Consider the following 25,732-nt stretch of genomic DNA (forward strand, 5'->3'; position numbering starts at 1 on the left):
TTTTGGAGGAGAGAAGATACTCTACAGTTTCCCAAACATTCCAGCTTTCCTAAACAACTCAGGACTTTGAGTTATGTTTTTGGTGTGTTTATTTGGGCAGGATGGCTTCAGTTGTAAGAAACAAAATTCTTCATATTGGCTTTTTCAAGGAAATAAATTTACTCATATTTGGTAGGAAGAGGTTTCTTGTGTAACTCAGTCTTCAGCTCATTAATTTCATCTTGTTTTTGCTGCATGAATAGTCAGCTCTCCTCTGACTGCAGGATGGTTCCCACTGAGTTGGGATTAAATACTCTCTTTGTTTATGACTGTCAGGAAAGGGGGGATGACTCCCTTTTACACGCAAGTATAAATCTTTCTAGTGGCCTGATGGGTCTCAGCTGGTTATCCTGATGGATGCCATCCCCAGAATTGTGCAGGTTGCTGGAAGGATTAGGTCAGTTCTGCTCACATGTGATCTTACACCAGACATGGATTGTTTGCCACAGCACACAGGATGAGGATATTATACCCAGCTGTGTCGCCAAGCAGTGTTCATTATTGTCAGGCTTCCTCTATTGAGGAAAGCTATGAGCTAATTAAAGGTTGTCTTTTTGAAGAGTCAAAGGAACATGCCAGCTGGCCATTTGAAGTGACAGGGCTGACCTAGCTAGACTCTGGTGCTGAAACTGGACAGTTAGCTTCTTCTGAACCCCAGGGGAGCATAGTTTTCTTTGAATTAGGATGGATGGCAGGAAAATGCATGTTGTCTAGATTTCAGTAATGTCTCATATAAAGAATAGGCAATTCCTGCAGTGATGTTCCTTTCCAAGTCAGTAATCAATTCTATTAAAGTAGGGTTTATGTGTTATAATATTTGGCTTATGAAGGAATTCGTTACTGACTCTTTTCTTCTTGAAGCTAGAATGTGTTGTTCTTTGGCTCTTGGAAAGGTTTCTGTTGAGTCCCATGAGTAATGATGTGTTTACCGTCGCCTTTCTTTGTGTATTCAGACATCATGGACTGTGCGCTACATAGTAGAAGAGCATATCAGCTTAGCCTTAGCTTTAGTCTGGTTTGTTTCCTCTTTCTTTTCCCTGCGCCCTCTTCGTTAGCAAAGTCTGCAGCCCCATCTTTTCAGCCCTGCTTCTACTGGAACTAATTATGTTTCCTTATTGCGTCTCTCAAATCATTTTTGATGCAATAGCAAGTAGCCTGAATAGTCTTTTTAAAATGGGGTAAGATTATGCCATGACCTTGCTTAAAGTTTTTTTTTTATTACTTAAAAAAAAAAATACCAATCCAAATTCTCACTTCCTCCTCTCCTCCCACTCCCCTCCCACTCCCTCCACACACCTTCCCCTCCATTCCCCTCCAATCTTGAGAGAGGGCAAGGCACCCTGCTCTGTGGAAAGTCCAATGCCCTTTCCACTATATCAAGGTTGAGCAAGGTATACATCCGAAGAGAATAGGTTCCCAAAAACCCAGTACATGCAGTAGAGATAAATCCCAGTACCATTCTTATTGGCCCCTCAGTCTGCCCCAACTGTCAACCACATTCACAGGGACTAGTTTGATCCCATGCTTGTTCACTCCTAGTCCAGTTGGAGTTGGTGAGCTCCCATTAGCTCAGGCAAATTATCTCTGTGGGTGAACCCCTCATGGTCTTGACTCCCTTGCTCATACACTCACGCCTTCCACTCTTCAACTGGACCTTGGGAGCTCAGTCCAGTGTGAGGTTTCTCAACAGAAGAATTTTAAATGGTCAAAAGATACTTAAAGACATGTTCAACTTCCTTAGCTATCAGGAAAATGCAAATCAAAACAACTTTGAGATACCATCTTACACCTGTCAGAATGGCTAAGATAAAAAGCACCAATGATAGCCTATGCTGGAGAGGATGTGGAGTAAGGGGAACACTCATCCATTGCTGGTGAGAATACAAATTTGTGCAACCACTTTGGAAATCAGTGTGGCTGTTTCTCAGAAAATTGGGAATCAGTCTACCTCAGGATCCAGCAATACCACTCTTGGGAATATACCCAAAAGATGCTCAACATACTGCAAAAGCATTTGTTCAACTATGTTCATAACAGTATTATTTGTAATAGCTTAAAGTTATCCTCTCTTTTTTTTCCTGTAAGTTAAATACCACTTAGAATAAAACCCAGAGTTTTAATAATTGTCCTCAAAGCCATGCCTTGGTATTGTCTGTTTCTTAAGTGTGACAAGTTCATTCATACATTTGGGCCTTGATGCTTGCATTTTTCTCTGCCCAAAGCAGTACTTGAATTATCTAGGGTCTTCACATAGCCGTTTCCTGCTTGTAGTTTCTCAGACCTTCTCACAAAACAGGATGTTCCTATGGAGATTCTCACTGCCTACTAAATTATAGCCGTGTTGCCCTTGCCACAGTCACCATTAGCCGCACGGTGTCTTCTCTCTGCAAACTGCTTCCTTGAGGTTTATCAGGTGCCCCTCCATTAGAGGATGAGCTAGAGAGCCGACCGACTCTTGTGCTTCCTGCTCTGCACTGTAGTCGCAGAGCTTGTCTAATGCTCTCAGTAACTAGAGACTCAGCTCATCTAAGGGAAACCATTCTAACCTTTTAGCTTGAATGTGACAAGTTCATTTCTACCTTTGGGATTTAGCAGTTGAATTTCAGAATAGTGCTTAATGACCCTAAGATTGTCATATGCCTCTGTTATATTCTTACAGGTGTAGACAGAGATTGTGTGCAGGATACATTGCCCCAGATCCTTAAGGCGAGTGCTTGTCCTTTGACTTCATCTGCTTGCTAAGCACTAAGAATCATTCCTTGATTAGCACTAATATGTTCTGTAATTGGCCAAAGATGTGCTTGTTATGAACTTCCCTTATAGCAGGAAAGCTGGCCATGAAACAGTCTAATAGAGGCACAGATCTCTCGTGTTCTAAAGAGCTGTCGTTCTAGTTTTCTATTTCTGTGATGAAGCTTGGAAACTTGTATGTCCAGATCACAATCCATCATGAAGGGATGTCAGGCAGGAAGGAACTCAAAGAAGGAATCAGGAAGCAGGAGCTGATGCATCTTAATTCAGACAGCATGAACGGGGTAGGAGCTGGGGCAGCAGCTCAGAGGGAGCACGCTTGTGTGGCTTACACAAAACTCTGGGATCAGTCATCAGCACTGAGTATTGGATAAGTATACATTTAATACTTTAATGTGATTGAAAAATAAAATACACAAAAAGACTCCATAAAAAGAGTTTAGGCAGTTGGAGTCTAGCTGTGACAGCTGCTGACAGGGTAGGAGTGCCTGTCCGGCGTGAGAGCCGTTGTGGTGAGAATGTAAACAGCACAAGTTCAGAAACTGAGCCTGGGAACCCCCGCTGTTCATGCTCATTAAGTGTAGTGGGACACGTGCAGGAAGACAGGGAAGTAGGGGAGGAGCTCGTTAGCTGTGAAAGAGTGAGTGAAAACAAAAAGAATCGGCATTGGGATTGGCTTCCTTGGGAGGATGTGACGAAGGGGAGCGGATAGGAAGAGTGTCACACAGAGACTTCTGTGAACCCGTGTGGTTTGGACAATATTTGAATATATTTACTTTATAAGTAAACCCTGTAATAAAATTTAAGATGTGCTTTCAAAATATGAAAAGCTTGCTTGACGCAAGGGAAGAATTTGGTCAGGATGGTCATTGAAAGTGTTGAAGGGAGATGGGATTCACTGACAGCATGGGAGAGCACTTTCTGGGAGAAATACAACTTTTTCTGAGACAAAAAAAAAAGAAAAAGAAAAAAAGAGTGTTTTACAAGTACAGGGACAGACCTTTTTGGGGATTGGAGAAATGGCTCACCTGTTAAAAGCGGTTCCTGCTCTTGAAGAGAATGTGAAATTGGTTCCTAGCACCTGTGCTGTATGATTCACGACTGTAGGCGGAGACTGCCCCTTCATTCCTCGCTGCCCAGACCTGAGTAATCACACAGAAGCTATATTAATTACAACACTATTTGACTGATGTTTCTGGCATATTTCTAGCTAGCTCTTACATCTTAGGTTAACCCATTGCTGTTATTTTGTATTTTACCACGAGGCTCATGGTTCGTTACCTCTTGCTTCTTGAGCAGCTACATGACGTCTTCCTGACTCTGTCTTCTCTCTTTGTATTTCCTGCCTGGCTTTACTCAGCTAAGCCTGTGGCCAAACAAGCTTTATTCATTAACCAATGTCAATAAAACATACAGCATACAGAGGGGAATCCCACATCACACAACCACTGTAACTCTAGCTCCAAGGGATCTTATGCCCCCTGATAACCTTCAGGCCTACCCTCTACACACCACATTTACACAAACACATAAATTTTAGAAAAAAGAAGAAGACAGAAAGAAAAGGAAAAAGGCTGTTTTAGAAGAGATGGGCATATTTAAAAGATCTGGCCAGCATAAATCCAGAATGACTCTTTTTTACTAAGACAAGAACTCGCCGCTGAGTCCTTCTGCAAGGACAGGCGCTGAAGCTGCTGCTTGCTACAGTTTATGGGCCGTGGGAGCTGGAGTGGGTGTGCTTTAATCAGAATGGTTGGTGTAATCAGAGTCTGTGAAGACGACAGGTATGTGTGGGAAGAGCGCAGGAACCCTTGTTAGAGTACTTGAAAGTGCAGGAATTAGGGTCTAGAGAAATCTGACAGGCTTAAATGAGGTGCGTGAGCGAATAAGTCCAGTTAAAACTAGAGATGGCCAAAGACACCCCCAGTGTTTTGATCATATGGTCTGTCAGATCGAGGGTTTTTCTTTCAGGGAAGAAAAAAGGGAATGGAGGCAGGGGAGATGGCTCGCTCCTTCAGTAAAGGAGTTGCTGTGGACTCATGAGGATCTGAGTGTGGATTCCCAGCACCCACAGACAAATCATAGCATCTGTAATTGTAGCTCAGGGAAGGTGGGGTAGGAAACTCCTGCACCTCGCTGGCCAGCTAATCTTGCCAAATTGGTAACATACGGGTCAGTGGGAGACTTTGCCTCAAAAAAATGAATTGGAGGACAATTAAGGAAGACATAATCTTATGTCCACCTCTGATCTCCATACATCTACAACTCATACACATGTACGCTTGGACCTCACACGTGCACACAGAGAGTCATGCGTATACTAGTACTAAGTACACAACCAAATAAAAATAGAGGAAATAATGCATTATTGATGAATGTGAAAAGACCTAATTTGTTGAAGTAAAAGTTAAAACTACCTGAAACCTGCTTAGGAATTGTGACTACCGAGTCAGTGAAATGGCTCAACAGGTAGTGTGTCAGCCGTGCAAGCCGACAGCCGTAGTTAAGCCCCAGCACCCATGGAAAGGTGAAAGGAAAAACTGACACCATAAAGTTGTCCCCTGACTTCTACACAGCACCATGGCACATGTGCGGCCTCTATTTCAGTACACACAATAATAATGCTTACATTTTGTTGAAAGTGGTACTGTGTGTGCTCTTATGTTCACTATCAGTTGGAAACACTAGTAAGGAGTTATGTCAAAGGGTTTGGTTTTAATCTTAAGTGAAGTGATGAAATGCTTTCTTTTCCTACAATATTTACCTTATATTGTTTTGAAATTTGTGTATTTTATTTTATTTAAACTGAGTATTTTATAGGAATACACAAAAATATAGCTGGCAGAGTTATGTAATTAAAAAGATTGAGTGCCGTTACTTTCTATTTATTTTAAAGACATGACTAATCTCTGTGACCTCGTTGCTCCTTCTTCCTCTCTTCTTTTCAAATAGACTGTTTGGATTGCATAAGAAAGTCATCAATATGGTGCACAACTTACTTTCCAGTCATGACTCTGACCCACGGTACTCTGACCCTCAGATAAAGGCTCGGGTGGCTATGCTGTACCTTCCTCTCATTGGCATCATCATGGAAACTGTACCTCAGCTGTACGATTTTACAGGTACTTAGTATAACTAAAACAGTTTTCAAAGCTTGGCTAAAAGTTGTAGAAAATGCTTTTTAAGGTTAAAAAAATATAAAGAAGTTAGAGGCTCAGTGATTAGTAGCACTGACTGTTCCTGCAGAGGACTCCAGTTTGATTCCCAGTACTCACATGGTACTATTGCTACAAGACCAATAAATTCTAGGTGATCTAATGTCCTCTTCTGATCTCTTTGGGCACCAGGCACATGCAAGGTGCACATACACACATGCAGACAAAATTCTTAGACATATAAAAAATAAAATGAAGCCGGGCGATGGTGGCGCACACCTTTAATCCCAGCACTTGGGAGGCAGAGGCAGGCAGATCTCTGTGAGTTCGAGACCAGCCTGGTCTACAGAGCTAGTTCCAGGACAGGCTCCAAAGCCACAGAGAAATCCTGTTTCGAAAAACCAAAAATAAAAAATAAAATGAAATAATTTAAAAATTATTTTTAAAATGCATCCCCCATAAAAATACTCTGTAAATAACTATGTTTAACTTTTTTGTTTGAAACTTTTGCATATTTGACAAGATTCATTTTGAGATCCCTGAGATGATCTTACTGTAAATTACCATGAGTTTATAGCAGTTCATACCTGCCTTCTAGAAAATACGCCTTTATTGTATGCATGTGTATTGTGCATGTAAAGAGAGAATAGTTCTGTCGCCAGCTTTATTCATAGAGATGAGTAATGGAAATTAATATTCACCTGCATATAAAGAATTATGTTTATGCCAGGTTAGTGTTGAGACCATGCTGCTCACTAAAAGCTGGAACCTGTAGTGTTTCCTTCCCTTACTTTGACTGTTTGGAAGGTACTTAAATACGCAGTTTAGATTGTACAGTATTTAAGCTAGCAACCAACCTGGTAAAGTTTCAGTTTTAATGAAGTAAAAACATTTCCTGGGTTCCTGACATTATCAGGAAATAACTCTTTGTCTGTAAGAGATTGGCATTATCACCTCCCAGGGTTAGGGTCACTGAAGTGTTTCTGGTCTGAAGGCAGGAATGTTTATGCTGTTAGATCTTTCTTTGTAACTAGTCAGTTTAGGTTTCCACTAAAAATGTACTGAAATAGAAAAAGTTAATATTTAAAAACTTAAAAAGAAGTTAATTTTGATGATAAAAATGATAGTGAAGAAATTAATCTTGATAAAAATTGATAGTCTTGAAAACATGGATTTAAACTGCAAAAAAATTTCAAAATTGCTACCATTTTAAAAAACTCAGACAAGCTACATTGTCTAGAAATGTCATCAAAAAAAATCAAGAAAAGGTCAGATATGTAATAAATGATAAAATATAGATAATAGTTAAAAACTATTTTGTACCACAATATGTTTAAATCTATTTTGAAAAGTTTAAAGTTCATTTTAAAAATAGAGTCTGTTTTTACATGGTGGCCCTCACAGTTAAGAGACATGCAATTAGATATAAAATGCAGCATTAAACAGAGCATGAATTGGTTCTGGCTCACGCTGTAGTACTGTAATACCGTGTAGCTGTCTGTTCCATGGCTGTCAGTGAGCTGAAGTGTCGAGAGCACATGTAAAGTGCTGTGGCACTAATCGTCTCTGGAAGCAGAACACAGTCTGGAGGCACCCATTTCTCGCTGCTGCTCGTCTCCTGCTATCAGTGAGGCTGCTAGTTAATGCAAAGTATTAGCGGTTGAGTTTGGGGAGAGTAAACATTACACATGGATCTTTGGCTTTGGGTGTTCTAACCTGTGAGGAGTTCATGTGTAGTAATTATCAGCTGACCTAAAGTTTTCTTCCTTTTTTTCCTTTCAGAAACACACAATCAACGAGGAAGACCAATTTGTATAGCCCCTGATGATTATGATAGTGAGAGTGGGAGCATGATAAGCCAGACAGTTGCCATGGCGATCGCAGGAACGTCTGTCCCTCAGCTGACAAGGCCTGGCAGTTTCCTTCTCACTTCAACGGTAAAATTAACCACTTATATAAGTTTGGTGTTTTGTTCTGTTCTCTGCTGGCAGTTCTGCCACAATAAAGCCAGTGTCTACTGCCAGTCATTAAACTTCAGACGTTAGGCTTCTTTATGGCTGGCCTTCCCGTGTGTTATCTAAATCAAATGGTTTCTTTAGAGTAGTTTATTTTTAAGAAAATTCTATTTTATAGTAGTATTTATTTGTTCATATGATATCATATGTCTGAAGCTTGTTTGGTAGCTCAAACTTTCTCAAACTTGGAGCCCTTCTACCCGAGTCTCCCAAGTCCTGGAGTTACAGGTGTGTGTCAACAAGAGTGAAATGATCACTGGTCAGTGGGGCTCATGCTGCTCTTCTGTTTTCAGAGCGGCAGGCAGCATACCACCTTCTCAGCAGAATCAAGCCGCAGCCTTTTGATCTGCCTGCTGTGGGTTCTCAAGAACGCAGATGAAACTGTTCTGCAGAAGTGGTTTACAGACCTCTCCGTCCTACAGCTGAACCGGCTGCTGGATCTGCTTTATCTATGTGTATCTTGTTTTGAGTACAAAGTAAGTAGCTATTAGACCATTGAAACTTACAAGGAAGTAAAATAATGTGGAAAGGAAGAAGGAAATGTTCTCAATGCCTCTTCTGCTGTTAAATTTTAGGGGAAAAAGGTGTTTGAAAGGATGAATAGTTTGACCTTTAAGAAATCAAAAGATATGAGAGCCAAGCTTGAAGAAGCCATTCTGGGAAGCATCGGTGCTAGGCAGGAAATGGTGCGGCGGAGCCGAGGACAGCTTGGTAGGTGCAGCTTCTCTTGATGAGGGATGTGTCAGTTCCAAGGATTGTGTTATGTAGTCATTGCTGCTGCAAGTCCACAGTGGCTTTCTAGAAACACTTTGAACATAACAACATGATAATTGCTTTTCTGAAGATGCTATTTGAAATTCTAATTAAAATGATAAGTGTGTCCTAGTTAGCTATGGATGGTCTCAGTTTTGCCTACTGTCCTTGTGTGCGGCATTCCTTCCCACTCCTTCTTAAAAGAGACACTTTAGTTTAGATTCAGGGCAGAATTGAACATAAAGGACAGGCGTGTATGTGTATCCTCTGTGTGGATAGTGTGGCTTCCTCCATTATCACTGTCTTTGAGAGTAGCACACTTTTTACAGAGGTCATTCTATGTAACATGCCCCTTTATTGCTAAATCTTTCATTTTGCAGTATAAATTAGTATATTGTGTATATTAATTAAAAAAGATGTTGCCCACAGACTCACATGTGAAGTAGAAAAAAATAGTTTATTCCATGTTGAGGTCTGTTTCTATTGCTAGGTTGGCTTTCACTAACCGTATCACCATGGCCATGATACTTAATCTCCCAACTTCCTTTTCCTCACTTCTTTGTAATTGTTTTCAGTATTTAGAAGATAGGGTCACTACCTGCTTTTATCATCGTTGTGATGATAAAATGTGTGCAAGCATTTGTAAATGCTAAAATGACATAAATACTAATATTGATAAGAGTTCTGTAGTATCAGAAATGACGTAGTCATCTGTGTAAAGAATACGTACTAAATGTCTAATATGTATTTATTGAGTTAAATATGAATCTGTAAATGGATTTTATTTTTCCTTTATATAATTATTTATTTTGAGATAGGGTCTGGTCTGCTGGTCTATACCTGAGTGACTGAACCTGGCTATGTAGAACAGTCTGACCTTAAACTGTTGGTGATCCCTCTGTCTCACTTTTGAGTATTGAGATTACAGGTGTGTGCCCCCACATCTGGCTTGTGAACTATAATTCTTTAATTGTTAGTTAGATTTTTTTCTTTACTTTTTTCGGGGGGGGGGATTTCTCTGTATAGTCCTGGCTGTCCTAGAACTCTCTCTGTAGGCTAGACTGTCCTCAAACTCAGAGATCCACCTACCTCTGGCTCCTGAGTGGTTAAAGTTGTTTTACCAACCAACACCAGCACAATTAGAATTTTCTGGCATTTCACTTTCAGAAATCATTGATATAGGTAGATTTTATATACTGTATGTGTTTAGAATTTAATGGTGAGTAGGACACAATCAACCTGGGAAGGAAATAATAGAGCTCAAGCCAGACAGTCCTAGCATGGAGTAAGAAGTCCTTTAGGCAGGGTTTTCTTCAGAACTGCTGGCTCCCCAATAGTCAACATGGAGACTTACTATTAACTATAAATGCTTGGCTGATAGCTTAGACTTGTTACTAACTAACTCTTATAATTTGAATTAATCTACATTTCTTATCTAGGCTCTACCATGTGGAGCCTTTTTAATCACCTTTTTATCTACCTTTTTCATCACTACATATTCATCTCCTGCTTGCACTGTGGATGGGGACTCTGCCCTTCTTTAACCCCACACTCTCCTTTTGTCTGCAAGGCCCACCTAATTGCTAACTGCCTAGCTCTTGGACATTTACCCCTTTATTAAACCAATGAGAACAATAAATAATCACAGTGTACAAAAAGATTGTTCCACAGCATTTCCCCCCTTTTGTCTAATTAAAAAGGAAAATTTAAACTGTAGCATAGTAAAATTATAATAAAATATAATATATTATATATAATATATTATTAAAAAATAAAAATAATAAAAACTTATTAAGTAAGAATTACAGTTACAGTATCCAGTCCATTTGTACTTGGAAAATTTAGAGAAAATACTTTTCTATCTTTGTGAGTCTAAAGTTTTATACCTAATTTACTTTTTATCATAACTAAGGAAAACTGTACGTTTAACTATTTAGTCTTTAACTCTCAAAGACCCAAGAAGGATGTAATATTACCTAAGAATAAAGACATCTGACTGCCTAGACAGTCACCCAAAGTTCCTCTGCAGTGTTGGGGCATCCAGCTTTGCCCTACAGGCCTAATATATCTGACGTCTGAGAAAAGGGAATTTTGAAGGTCTGTTGAATCTTATCTTGGCAGTTTGGCATTTGCTTTCTTTTTTAAAATATTTATTTATTTATTTATTATGTATACAATATTCTGTCTGTGTGTATGTCTGCAGGCCAGAAGAGGGCACCAGACCTCATTCCAGATGGTTGTGAGCCACCATGTGGTTGCCGGGAATTGAACTCAGGACCTTTGGAAGAACAGGCAATGCTCTTAACCGCTGAGCCGTCTCTCCAGCCCCCATGGCATTTGCTTTCTTTTGCTTCCTGCTGGTCCAGTTTGGACAGCATACCATCAGCAATTGAAGCAAGTACCATTTCTTGCCCAAATGACTAGCTTCTGCCATAAAGAAAGCAAATTCCACAAAGAGATGCTTCGATGCCCATCCTCTTCTTTTGAAGTAAATTGGTGCTGCCAAGAGCAGATGTGTCTCACTGTCACGAAACATCTTAAATACCCTATTCTCTAGGTTTTTGAAGTGTTTGAAAACCATCTATCTAAATATATCTGCTTAACCTTGAAAACATACCTAATATGACTATAAGTTTGATTATTATAGATGACTAACTACTAACCTTTGTTTTTTAATTATACATTACATTTTTAAATGAACTGCATGCCTCAAACAAGAGTAGAAACGTACATATAGTATATCAAAAATAACTTTTAATTTTGTATCAATAAATCAAAATTCATACCAATGTAAGATATTTTGAGATTAATAGTTGCTTCTTGATTTAAAGTAGATTCAGTAATCTACAGTTTTATATATCTCATCATTTCTGTTTTATATTTCTTCTTTTGTATAGGAAGGTCTTTGAATATAACTCCTTTGTTTAGACCATGACCAATAATAACTCATAACTAATCCCCTTAATTGATGACAAACATCCATATCCCATCTTTTGGGAATGTGAGTGTTGTTTCTCTAGACTGCTTCCTGTTGTCTGGGGGCGCTGGCGTCTTTGGGGAAAACTTAAGAAAATCAGGATAATGGTTAAATCTTAGCTAGAGCAGTTTGTGTGACTGTACTATATCAGCCAGCAATCTTGAAGCCGTTTTGCATGCAGAACTCTGAGGAAACTGCAACAGAGGTGCTCTGAGATATGGGACCATGGATCACCGGATCTTCTTTCCTTTCTTTCTTTCTTTCTTTCTTTCTTTCTTTCTTTCTTTCTTTCTTTCTTTCTTTCTTTCTTTCTTTCTTTCTTTCTCTGGTCCCCGTTTTTGGAAAATCATAAATTTTCAAAGGTAGAATACATATCTGCATTAATACAACCTTGACTGTGTTGTACATAGTTAGCCAAAGAAGGCAGCTGGATGGTGGTGGTGCACACCTTTAATCCCAGCACTTGGAAGGGAGAGGCAGGGTATCTCTGTGAGTTCAAGATCTGCTCTACAGAGCAAGTTCTAGAACAGGCTCCAAAATCTACACAGAGAAACCCCTTCTTTTTAAATAAATAAATAAATAAATAAATACGCGCAACATATTAACATCACAGGACCCAGACTCCTTGCGCATTTCCCATCTCTATGTGACTTATTTTTTTATTTTACTCTCTTTTTAAATACTATTATTTTTAAACTATTCTATGAATGACTATATCCTTTCTCTTTTCTCTCCCAAGACTATGTAGAGTTTTTTTTTAAAGATTTATTTATTTATTTAGTATACAGTGTTCTACCTGCATGTATGCCTGCAGGCCAGAAGAGAGCACCAGATCTCATTACAGATGGTTGTGAGCCATGTGGTTGCTGGGAATTGAACTTGGGACCTCTGGAAGAGCAGTCAGTGCTCTTAACCACTGAGTCATCTCTCCAGCCTGACTATGTACGCTTTTAAATGCACTGTATCCCATTTAGAAGTTTTACCCATCTGGATCTGTCTTTACTGCATATCTGTAACCTTTTCTGTCTGCATTTGCAGAACTTTAAGCCCGACAGGCAGCTTAGCTTATAGTGTGTTGGTGGCACTCATGCTGGTGACTCAAGCCTGCAGGCAGTGGCTGAAAGATGTATCTGTGTATCACATCTGGCATGAGAGACTGCAGGACTAGGAAACTGTGTTTGGCTGTGGTTTTCAAGCCTTCTTTTATGTTTTCTCAGGCCTTATGTGCATGTAGGTGCTGGACATTGGTGCCATTTGTAGGTGAGGTTTTTTTTCAGGACCTCCAGCTCCCCAATAATTGACATGGAGACTTATTACTAATTATAAATCCTTGGCAGATAGTTTAGGTTTGTTAATAAGTAGCTCACATTTTGACCCACATTTCTTACCTAGGCTCTACCACGTGCTGGTAGCTTTTTCAACATGGCACGTTCATCTCCTGTTTTCTCTATGGTCTCTGGAGACTCTGCACTTCTTCATCCCTGTGCTCTCCTTTTGTTGGCTTCTTGCCCAGCTATGCCAATTAGCCCTCTATTAAACCAATGAGAGCAACAAATATTCACAGTGTACAAAAGGATTGTTCCATAGCAAAGTCCTACCTTAACATAGAGCTTTTAGCATTGATAGATATGAGGAGTGGGAGAACTAGTTTTCTTTAAGGATCCAGTACATCGACCATGTCCCATGGTAGGCTCTACATCCAAGAGTATTTGAGTAACACAAATTGAGTTCAGTGGGTTAAAAAGGACAGAAAGAATATGAAGTGGGGTGGCTAGGAAGTTGGCAGTAGTATGATCAAAATACATTTCAAAATAAGGGAAAGGTGATTCAGTGGTTAAATGCTCCTACACTTTTGTAGAGGATCCAAATTCAGGTCTTGGCACCCGTGTCACATGGCTTACAACGACCTGTAATTTCAGTTCCCAGGAGATGAATCCTCTGAGAACCTCAGTGAATACTTGCCCTTGAGTACACAGAGACACAAATACAGACACATGATTAATAATAATAAATCTATAAGAAAACCCTCCAAATTAAAAAGCTAAGAAAGGTAGGAAAGAAAAACAATAGGAAAGCATAGAGACTTGTCTGTCATTGTATAAAATGATCCCTGTTTCTTAGAATTTTTTAGATTCCTATGTGAACTCTTAAGTCTACTTTCATTGTTCTTCATCCTCTCAAGTCCTCGGTCTCACTATTTTCAAATGTGGGGTCTTCATTTCCTAGTTGAAAGCTTGAAATCTGAGTCCATCACATGCTTGTATATTTACCCACCAGTTTCAGTGCTTTTTCCATGCAGAATAAATGTATGGTGCCTATTAAAAGACTACCCATGCCTTCAGACCTAAAGTCCTCGGGGAAGAGGTCCCCCACCCCGTCCGTTCCTATAGAACCAAGAAGTAAATGTAAACTGTTCTTAGGGGATACAAGTTTGGTTCCCAGCATTTAAGGTCAGGCAACTCACAGCTTCTTGTGCAACCTCGCCTCCTGAAACCTCACCTCCGGAAAATCTAATACCCTCTTGTGGTTTCTGTGGAGTGTTCTCCCTCCCTTCTCTCATACATGTACACACACACACACACACACACACACACACACTCACAGAATCTTTTTCTTAAAAGAATATAATCTTGTTACAGATTTTTTTAATCTTTTCATATCTGTGTGGTGTATATATACATGTTTGTATATACGTGCTTCTGTATAGGTTGTGTGTGTGCATGCTTGTGCATGCCTGTGTGAACCCTAAGGCTGATGTGACAGTTCCCTCAGTCATCCCTCCTTATTCTTTAAGGGAAGGTCTTTTAGTTAACCCAAACTGCTCCAGTATGACCATCTTGCTAGCCAACGTGCTCCAAGGGTTCCCTGTCTCTGACTTCCAAAATTGAAATTACAAGCAGACTGCCACAGCTCCCTCACATGTGTGTGGGTTCTGGGAATCTGAATTCTTGTTTCCTTGCTTGCACTGCAAACACTGTAATCATAAGTTCATCTTCCCAGGCTTTATTATGTTTTGTTACGGACACAAACTTATTGTGCACTCACTGTATTCCAGATACTTTATTATGAAATGCAGAACAAAACAAACATCACTTTTGTCAAAGTAACGTGTTCTTGCATGAATATATGCTATGGAGTCCTGTGTGGTGGTTCACATCTGTCCCAGCACTTGGGATGCTGAGGCAGGAGGATTATATTAAATTCATGACCAGCTTTGACTGTATAGTGCATTTCAGGCCAGCCTGGCTAGAGTGAGACCCTGTCTCGTTAAAAATTAACAATCAATGTTATGAGCAAAAGCAAAGCAAGTACTGAGGCAAAGATATCTTGGAGGAAGGGGGAAGGTTTTCTGAAGAGGTGGTGAGTGAGTGCTTACCCAGTGGAAGTTTATGAGCAGACCAATCAGATAAAAGTTTCAGGAGCCATTGTATGAGTCTTTAATCAGGATCCTGTGTGGTGAGACCATTCTGACTACCCATGCACACAGGGAGAGCAAGAAAGTAGAATAACTCAACACATCTCAGTACCCTCAAGGAAATTGGGTCATTTCTTATAATAATAGAGCCTTATAATAGAGCTCTTGTTAGGTCCTTTCTTTGCTTACTTAAGAGATTGGGTTTTACCAAGAAACAACCTGTATAGGAAATAGTTCCTCCTTAATTATTGTGAAAACTTTTAACTGAAAATACCCCCGTTCATTTCTTCCACTTGTACTGGAAAAAAAAAATGATTTTATGGGACTGGAGAGATGGCTCAGCAGTTAAGAGCACTGACTGTTCTTCCAGATGTCCTGAGTTCAATTCTCAGCAACCACATGGTGGCTCACTACCATCTATAATGAGGTCTGGTGTCCTCTTCTGGGGTGTAGGTACGCATGCAGGCAGAACACTGTATATAATAAAAAAATAAATCTTTTTTTTTAAAAAGAAATGATTTTATAAAATTAAAGATATACACTATTTATTGTATGTTTTCAAATATATGTACATGTGTTCCACCTGAAATACCATTTTGACTTTGCTTTCACAGAGAGGAGCCCATCTGGAAGTGCCTTTGGGAGCCAAGAAAACCTGCGGTGGAGAAAGGACATGACTCACTGGCGCCAGAACACAGAGAAGCTCGATAAGTAATATGACCTTCTAATCTGTTCTGATGGGCTAGCCATATTTTAAATGCAAAAAGAAAGCGATTTTGCAGAAATTTTTATAAATGTGGCTTTTCCCTTTTGATGACTGTTCCCAGTCCAGGCCAAAATTTTAGATAAAGTATTATCCTCATCCACTCACACTCTCTACGCATACTGCACCAGAACCATAAGGGGAACTTCCATACAAAGTCTCTCCACCCATGTACATTTCCTTATATTCACGGCTGCCTTTTATATGCCTTGTAAATTCAACTACTCTACCCTGCTTGCACACATGTAAATTTACCATATTGTGGCTTGGGGGACAAGGCCTCCTTGATAGCCAAATGCATGTTGTGGAGATGTGTGTCCATCATGAGGCATGGGGCTTTATATCAACATCCTTTCAAAATTTGAAAGTAACTTAGGCATACATGCAATATTGTGAATGAATTCCTCCCCATTTTGTCGGGATTGTACTCATCCCGCCCTGCCTTGTCAGAACAATTGTGTTTTGTTGGAAGAGGAGAGAGCCCAATGTGGTTTTCGTCCCCATTTATAGAACACAAGTCAATGCTGACTGTACATCTGGAGAGCCCCGCTGGGCTACAGGTTCATGTCCACAAGACTGGCTCCTATGGATAGAGGGACCAAGCCACTTGAGACGATTTTGAATACATTCTTAAGGGGAAAAAAAGTCATCACAGGTTTTCCTCTAAAATACTTTTTCCACTTCATATTAGTTGGTAACTCTCAAATTCATTTTGCTTTACTTTGAATAATGGCATTCAGAGACCCTCACAGCTCTAAAATGGAGCACATCTGAGGTCGTCTGCTATGGGGCGAAACATGAAAAGGTCTCGGAAATGTTTGAGATGGAGAACGAGGGGAGAAAATAAAAACCTGTGCAGATCAAAAAAAAAGAAAGCGAGTCATTGTAGCTTTTTATTTCTGTTAGTCATTTATATCTTAGAAGATAAATATTTATCTTAAGTTTTAGTTTTAAAACTATTTGAGAAAATAATTTTATGTTATAGTAAAATACATTGCATATTTTAAAACTCATTTATAAATAAATACAGCAAAACTATTTTACCCAACTCATTTTCTGTGGAAAAGACATTTGGCAACTGATTTCAGCATCAAATTGTTTTTTTTTCCCTCTCTAAAGAGTTATAATTGCCAAGAAGTATATTTACGCATACAGTATGAGTTTTGATGTGTATACAGTTGTGGAATGATTATAACCAGGTTTATTAACATTATTGCCTCATGTTTTGTTTCTAATATATGATTCCATCCTGTCTTGTTTAAGAGTTAAATCACTGGTGGTAGTGCACACCTTTAATCCCAGCCCTCAGGAAGCAGAGGCAAGTGGATCTCTGTGAGTTTGAGGCCAGTCTGGTCTACAAAGTGAGTTCCAAGACAGCCAATGCTACAAAGAGATACCCTGTCCTGAAAAACTAAAAAAAGAGTTAAATTACCTTTTGAGAATATTTGTATGAATAGCTAAGCAGAAAATAGATAAAATCTTAGAATAATTGAGTGCTTTTATTTACTAACTACATTGAAAATGTTTGGAATTGAAGATAAATACCTTTGAATGTTGCTTTATGTACCACAGTAGTATATATTAGCACCACCTAGTGTCTGTGCCAGTGGCTGTAAAAAAAAATGTTTTTTCAAAACAAATGCATATGCCCTTAGTGACACTGTGTTGTTGGGGACAGATGTATATATTGCTGGGCATAGTGGCACTAGGGAGACAGAGGCAGGTGAATCTCTGAATTCGCAACCAGCCTGGTCTACATAAGTGTTCCAGGCTGGTAGGGCTACATGGTGAGAACCTATCTGTGGTGGGGAGGAGAGACAGAGAGAGTCAGAAAAAGAGAGAGAGAGGTATATGTTACTATACAGTCAACAAGATGTAGGGAAATAAAACATTTTAATACATGAATTACTGCCTTTTTCTTCCTTTTTTATGTTTTTGTTCAAGCAAAGTTAATGCTTTCAAGGTTTTTGTTTTAATGAATCTAAGTCACTTTTTACTTCTGGCTTTTTGAAAGATAAGTAAATTTTTTTTTACACTGTTTTGTATTAGGTCAAGAGCAGAGATAGAGCACGAAGCACTGATTGATGGAAACCTGGCTACTGAAGCGAATCTCATCATCTTAGACACATTAGAGATCGTCGTTCAGGTAAGGACAGGGAAGAGGAGTGTAAGCAGAGACTCGCCAGGCGGAGATTAGAATCAGTGTGCTTATAAGGATGCTTGGGCATTAATAGTTATAGGTAGTTCTGAGTAGTCAGTGATTCTCTAGTTGTAAATTTTATTTCTTTCCATAGTTTGTAAATGTTTATTTGAAGGTGCTTGTAAAATCTACATCTCTTTGTCCTTTGCTTTTGGACAAAAAAGAAAAAGTCTTTGGCTTGCTCTTGTGTTTCCAGTAACCACTGTGTATTTATATCGGGGTGTCCAGCTGGAATATATTTAACATGCAATGCAGAGCTATGCTAGGTCTATTCTGTGTCTTCTGTATATTAAGCAGTAGTTTAGGGTTTTTATGTGTAATTCCTCTACTTGGTAATTTTACAGAAATGCAAACTGCCTTATCAGTAGCTTTCTAGACCTTATTACCCTGTTAGTGATGGGCGCCATTTATGGAGTTTTTCAAGCAATGCCCTAAGTAAGCACTTCATAAGTTTGAACTTACTTGGTTTTTATAAGAAACAGACAATGGAAACTACCATTGTCCCCATCTTGTAGATAGCAGTCGTTGCCATAGAGATGGTTAAGCAGTGTCCCATGGTCACACAGGAAGTTAGTAGAAGAACCAGATGTGAATCTATTACCAGGATGCCCCAGCTGTTTTAGTAAATGTGTCATCGGTTTCTTCCATTCTCTTCCTGTACCATCACTTTGTCATATATTCTTAATTCAGTGCTCTTATAATGGCTACTACTTCATGATGTTCTGTATTTTCTTCATAGCCTGTTCTTTTAATTTCCTTGAGATTTTATTTCTTATGTTTCACTGACTTACCCTGACTGAAAATTTTAAAACATAAAAATTTCAGTATTTCTTGGGGCTGGAGAGATAATTCAGCGGTAAGAGCACTTGATGTGCAGTCACAAAGACTGCAGACCAAATTCCCAGCACCACATGACAACCCTATGTCTAGCACATACCTGTAACCTCAGTTCCAAGGACATGGAGACAAGAGGATCACTGAGGCTTGCTGACTTTCAGCCTAGCCAGGAATATAAGCCCAGGGTTGAGAGGGAATAGTCAGGGAGTGGTAGAAGACGCTCAGCACCCTTTTCTGACCTGTGTACACATACACCTCCACTGTACAAGCAGGCACACAATATGCACAAATTAATAATAAATGGCTTTTTAAAGTCTGTATGTCTTTATTGCTTAATGACCAAAATGTGAAATTCTTTAGATTTTAAAAGACTTTTGTTGCATGAATTTTAATTGCACCACATTGGATGCCAGCTGTTAGCCACATATGGCCAGATGTAGCATAAATATAATAATAAAAACTGGAGTCAGATATTGGGAGTGAAAGCTGAAAGATCAGAGAAGCAGAGCATCCAGCCACTAGTTCTCACCTCTACAAAATCCTCAGACCAAATGGGGTATCCTAATGGCATGAACTCCTGTCTCCTCTCTGCCCAGTCAAATCTCTTCCTGTGTCCACCTCCATAGTGCTAGAAATAAAAGTGTGTGCCACCCCTGCCTGTCCTCTATGGCTAACTAGTGGCTAGCTCCGCACTCTGATTGTCGGGCAAGCTTTACTATTAAAGCACAAACAAAATATCACCACACTTTTTATTTTGGTGCTCTGTTAGTTGGACTAGGTGTAAACTACTAGAAAAAATAGTATGAACAGAAATAGTATTTCTAAGATCGATTATGCAAGGTGCTTGCTCAGGCTTCACTCCTCACTACACTGCCTTTCACTGACTAGAAGAGACTTGGGTTTCTAAGTGTAGAAACAAAACTTCTCTTTAGTTCACATTTCTTTTGAGCTTAATTCCAAGACTCAGACAAAAGCCAGGCTTCTAAATCTTAAAAGGAAGAAAGAAAGGAAATGATTTTTTTTATATGAAACCAGTGTCATCTGCCATGGGCACTTACTCTAGTTTTTTAGCTCATCTTCTGCATTTGCCTCAAGTCAGATGTCCAAGTTTATTTATAAATTTTCCTAGAACGTACTTCATGTTTTCTTGCCAATATGTCTGTAATCCCTGCTCCAGCACCCAACTTGAAAGTCTCTGTGGCCTTTTTACTCCTTTTTTTTCTTCCATCTAAATACTGCTCAGCATCTTCTCTTGAAGTCCTCCTGGCTTTTACCATTTCCCTTTCTTGTAAATGTTTGGATTTTTATACATATTTTACTTACCTACCCATATTATAGGTGCATGCCTGCTTAATGTGTTTGTGTTTCCATTGCAGACTGTTTCTGTAACAGAATCCAAGGAGAGCATTCTGGGTGGGGTGCTGAAAGTGCTGCTGCAGAGCATGGCCTGCAACCAAAGCGCAGTATATCTGCAGCACTGCTTTGCCACGCAGAGAGCCCTGGTCTCCAAGGTGCGTGATCTTGTACCTGTGGTCTCATATGACTTTCCTTTCTTCTTTAACACTGCCTAAGGTCATTTGTCACACTCACTGGTCAATATATTATAAATTAATTTTAAACACTTAATGTGTTTGTAAAAACTTAATGTGTTTACCCTGATCCTCTGTCTCTGCTTCTGTCTTCAGAACTTGAATTGATCTGAATTATCGGTAATCAGTTTCTAGTCTTAAAATTTTAAAAATCTTAAGATCTTGTTTTGAGAAGAGCCTGAAATCTGGGTGTTATGGTTTTGAAAATTGAGCCTGGGTCCTCACACATGTGATGCAAACACCCTTTCACTAAGCTCTACCCCACCCCTGTATCTTCCTTTTCACCTTGTTCATTAAGAAGTTAATGCACTTTTTACACCCTTTGCTGTCTAAAGGTGGCTCCATGTTCTGCTGCCTCAGGGGTTTATTTGCTGTTTGCCCCTCCCCCCAAAATGTGCATTTGTATTTATTTATTTATGTTGAGCTCTTATATGTTCATGCTGTGTTCACAGAACCGCACTGAGGCCTCACAACAATCTAGATAATATTATTAGGCCTACTTCATGGAGAAAGGAAACCTTCCCAGGGTCACACTACTACCTAACAAATGACATCCCCATTATTTTAGCCCAAGCTGTCTGACTGTGGTGTGCACTGTTGACCTTAATTAAAATAGTCTCTTAACCATTCTTTTTAATTTCTTGACCAACCGACCAGACTCCCAAGTCAAGCTATATTAATACATCTCTGTATTGAAATCTTCCAGTTTCCTGAGCTCCTGTTTGAGGAAGAGACAGAGCAGTGTGCTGATTTGTGCCTCCGGCTTCTCCGACATTGCAGCAGTAGCATCAGTACCATACGGTCCCATGCTAGTGCCTCTCTTTACCTGCTCATGAGGCAGAACTTTGAGATTGGGAATGTAAGTGTCTGCCATGAAAACTGTCTGGGTTCGTAATGAAATGCAGCTTTAATAGACAGGTATTAAGAACTTAGAATGTCTTTATTTCCCATCATGTGGATGTCTTACAAATGTGTGTGTATACATATATGCATGCATGTGTGTGGTGTGTGTTTGGCAATACAACTCACATTGCCACATTTTTATTAGGTGCCAGGTTCTCATCACCCAGAAGAAAAGATTCTAGTAACTTTACAGATTGCATTTAGTTTTTAAAGTCCCTAAAATTTAACAACAGTGACTTAGAGCAGAATGGCAAGGCTGTTGACAAGAGTAGCGTCTTTAGGCAGTTTAGAGGTCAGCAGGGACTGGATTGGGTTTATTCTTTGAAGACTAAGAGAAGAGTGAGCATGGGCTGGCCTCTAGATATTTGGTTTGATGTTGTAATAAAAGCGGCAGGGCTACGTCCCCGGCACCCAGCCGCCTGCATGGTTAGCTTATACCCCGAAATAATTACACGGAAACTGTATTCTTTTAATCACTGCCTGGCCCATTAGTTCCAGCCTCTTATTGGCTAGCTCTTACATATTGATCTAACCCATTTCTAATATTCTGTGTAGTACCACGAGCTGGCTTACCAGGAAAGATCTTAACCTGCGTCTGTCTGGAGTGGGAGAATCATGGCGACTCACTGACTCGGCTTCTTTCTCCCAGCATTCTGTTCTGTTTACTCCACCCACCTAAGGGCTGGCCTATAAATGGGCCAAGGCAGTTTCTTTATTAAATGAAAGTAACTCCTCCATCAGTTTGAGGAAGTCAATGAGAAAACAAGGTGCACTGGCCATACTGACTTCAGGTTGTCTGTGCGCTATCCAGATGGAACTGTTGAGTAAAATAGAATGGTCTAGAGCTCTCGAGAGGAGTATGAACCGAGTGCTAACAAGCATGTATGTTCATCCAAGGAAAGGCCTAGAGCTCTCCAGAGGAGTACGAACCGAGTGCTAACAAGCATGTATGTTCATCCAAGGAAAGGTCTAGAGCTTTCCAGAGGAGTGCGAACCGAGTGCTAACAAGCATGTATGCTCATCCAAGGAAAGGCCATTCTTCAGTACTTACCACATGGGAAGAGATTTTTGACAAAACAGGGAACATTGGTGTTTTAGTTTCTTTTCCTGTTGTCTGGTAAAAACCCTGACAGAAGCAGCTGAAGGGAGAATGGGTTTGTATTCACTTATAGTTCAAGGAGCAATTCATCGTGGCTGGGAAGTCAAGGCATCAAGGGCATAGAGCAGCTGGTCTCTTCAGACAGGGATAAATGCAGGCCCCTGTTCTGTTCTCTCTCTGTTTATGTTTATGTACTTCAGGGTCCTTTGCTCTGAGAATAGATTAACTTACAATTAAAAACAAGTTTTCCCACATCAGTGTAATCAAGAGAATCCTGGCAAGCATTCTTAAAAGCTCAGATTAATCAAGACCATCCCTCACAGAAATGCCTGAAGGCTCATTTCCTGTGCAATTCTAGAGTTTATTGAGTTAAGAATTAACACTAAACATCACAATTTTGATTTAAAATAGATAGCAGACAAAGAAGACAGAAAATAGTTAAAAAAGAATAAGGTGAGCAGGGAACATAGCTTAGTGTAGGAGCGCTTGACTTCCTGTGCTGTGCAGAGGCCCAAACGGTCCCTCGCTCTACACAAAGACTGAGAAACCTGTAGAAAGCAGTGCCATTGAAGTAAAGCCAGAGGTTCCAGGGAGAAGGTGACCAGTACCGTAGATACCACAAGTGGGAAGTAGAAAACTGTCAGACTTGGATTTGACGGCTAGTTCTAAGAGTGGTTTCATAGGGAATAATGGAGCAGCAATGAGTTTTTACTATGAAAAAAAGAAGATAAAATGTAAACTCTTAAAAATATCACTGCATAAGAATGCAGTTCACTAAAAACAAGGATTTCGTCATAGCATGGACTTAGTGAAGTAAGCTAGAGTTAAATATTTCTTGTTCCTCTTAGACTATGGATATGGTGGTCAGAGCATAATTTAGTGGTAGAGCATATACTTGTATTATGTTCTCAGTTTCCTGTTCAAGTTCCTGAATTTTTTGTTTCTATTTTACCTCAATTTAGGTTTTCTTTATGGACTCCGTCTACTTTCCTGTCTTGAACTATTTTCTTCATTTTATTCCACCATTTGTGTTTTCATAGATTTCCTTAGTGGATTCATATCCTTTAAAATCCTTGATTATATTCATAATAGCTATTTGGAAGTCTTTGTCTTGTGCTTCAGCTATGTTGGAACACCCGTGGCCTCTTGTAGTAGGCTTCCCGGGCTGCAGGTGGAGATGCATTGTCCCGACTATTGTTTGTGTTTTTTACACTGGCATCTAGGCACCTGGGTTTGTGATGACTGTAATTCTAGGTGTTGGTATCTGGTCTTTTGTTGTTGTTGTTGTTAGGTGGATTTTCTGTTCCTTGGTTTCTGTTGCCCTCTGGATTTTAAGAGCAAGTGGAGCTTGTGGGCTGCCTGGTAGAGGGTACTTCTGAGTACCTTATGTGTGACCACTGGAGTTCCCAAGCTGACACACAGGAGTTGGGATGGACTAGAATGTGGGGGTGCTGAGAAGGTCCATAGGAGGGAGGAAAGCGGGTCTGCCACAAGGATCTGATTCCCCAGAGGAACTGATTTCCTGGTCACCAATAAGTTTCTAGAAAAAGAGTGTCTCTGGTGTTGGTGGATGAGACAGAGGGAGGGGCTGGGAAGGAAGGCTATAGGAGAGAATCTTTTTAACTTCCTGGAAGTGGCACAGACAGGAAGGAGGGGCCACAGCAAGTGGTCTGCTACAAAGCTGAGGATAAGACTAGGGAATTGGAATTTGCAGGCGGAAAGGAGAGTGAAAATCACGTATGTGATTCCTGGCCAGCATGGCAAGGTTCCCAAGAGGGACCATCTCTGGGTGATAGCTGGGTGAAACAAAGGAAGACTATAGGAAGAATCTGCCTAGTTACCTAGGAGTCTGTTGTGTCCTTTTCAAATTCAGATTTTAATGCATAGATTTCAGATTTTATTACTTTATTTAAAGCATCTTTCCTTCAGAATTTTTTAGATGTTTTTCACCAGATGCTTGATATAACAACAATTTCCCTTCCACAGAACTTTGCCAGAGTGAAAATGCAAGTAACAATGTCACTGTCCTCTTTGGTGGGTACGTCTCAGAATTTTAATGAAGAATTCTTAAGGCGTTCTCTAAAAACTATTTTGACATATGCTGAAGAAGATCTAGAGTTGAGGGAAACAACATTTCCTGATCAGGTGAGAAATGCTACTATCTATATTTTTAATTCACAATAAAACTGTTGAATAGGTACTTTCCAGATTCTTAAATAGTGGTTTTTACTGGAGTATTATACTTCTTTCCATGGTAACCTAGAGAAGACTGTTTCATAAAACTGTCTTTCGTGTGTGTGTGCATGCGCGCATGTGCGCGCGCACGTGCATGCATGTATGTACACATGGGTAAGTGATCTGTGTCTGTGTACCTATATGTGTTCATACATGGGAAGCTCCAAAGGTCAAGATTAGATGTTAGCTCCCTGAACCTGGAGCTTACTAATTTGGCTAGGATGACTGACCAGTGAGGCACAACGATCCTCCTGTGTTTCCTCCCTCTGCACTGGAATTATGCCGGTCACCACGCCTGTCTTGTGCTGGGGACAAGCTCAAGTTCCCATGCTTGTGTGAAGAGTGCTATTCCAACTGAACCATCTCCACAGACCCTTGTCTTTAAAATTGTTCATATGGTTGCCGTTTAATTCTGCTCATTTGTAACAGGACAGTGGACTCAGGCAGACTAGACAGTGATGACACACTCCTGCCTGATAGTCCAGTGCTAGTCTGCCTTTAATAAAGCCAGTTTCACCCAGCTGCCCTGTCAGACAGTGAGGGAGTTTCCTCGTGCTCTCGCAGTCCTCATTTCCCTGCCTCAGCCCCTGCTCACAGCACCATGTGCAGTGGGAAAGTCTAGTCTACTGCAGAATGCAGAGTGTATGCCCTCCCTTCGTCACACCCGTGTTCTTGCTATAACTTGTTTTTCAAATTCTAGAAGCTTCTCTGAAGTGGCTCACAAACTCATTTAATCAATGACAAAATTAATGAGTAACAAAAGAATTTTTCATATGATCTCTACCACAGGTCCAAGATCTGGTTTTTAATCTCCATATGATCCTTTCTGACACTGTTAAGATGAAGGAACACCAGGAGGATCCCGAAATGCTGATTGATCTCATGTACAGGTAGCCTTCGTGTGACTCACTCATTCTTTCCGCTATGGGATTAGTAAGTCACCTGGGAAATACTTGACGAGAACAAATATGCAAAAATTATTGAAGTGACCTTCTAATGTA

General features: G+C 40.0%; 1 protein-coding gene across 6 annotated transcripts in view; it reads left to right on the forward strand.

Moving 5' to 3' along the window:
• Dock7 (dedicator of cytokinesis 7) overlaps positions 1-25,732 on the forward strand; it is a 175,761-nt gene that overhangs the window by 123,795 nt on the left and 26,234 nt on the right. For all 6 annotated transcript variants that reach the window (XM_057783480.1, XM_057783481.1, XM_057783483.1 and 3 more), the window contains 10 exons: positions 5,743-5,912; positions 7,728-7,882; positions 8,254-8,436; positions 8,536-8,671; positions 15,720-15,816; positions 17,918-18,014; positions 20,282-20,416; positions 21,201-21,353; positions 24,483-24,641; positions 25,521-25,621. In XM_057783480.1, the coding sequence (XP_057639463.1) occupies positions 5,743-5,912; positions 7,728-7,882; positions 8,254-8,436; positions 8,536-8,671; positions 15,720-15,816; positions 17,918-18,014; positions 20,282-20,416; positions 21,201-21,353; positions 24,483-24,641; positions 25,521-25,621 (1,386 nt within the window). The remainder of the gene's footprint in view (positions 1-5,742; positions 5,913-7,727; positions 7,883-8,253; positions 8,437-8,535; positions 8,672-15,719; positions 15,817-17,917; positions 18,015-20,281; positions 20,417-21,200; positions 21,354-24,482; positions 24,642-25,520; positions 25,622-25,732) is intronic.

Source organism: Chionomys nivalis, chromosome 11 (assembly GCF_950005125.1).
Source record: "Chionomys nivalis chromosome 11, mChiNiv1.1, whole genome shotgun sequence".
Lineage (NCBI taxonomy): Eukaryota > Metazoa > Chordata > Mammalia > Rodentia > Cricetidae > Chionomys > Chionomys nivalis.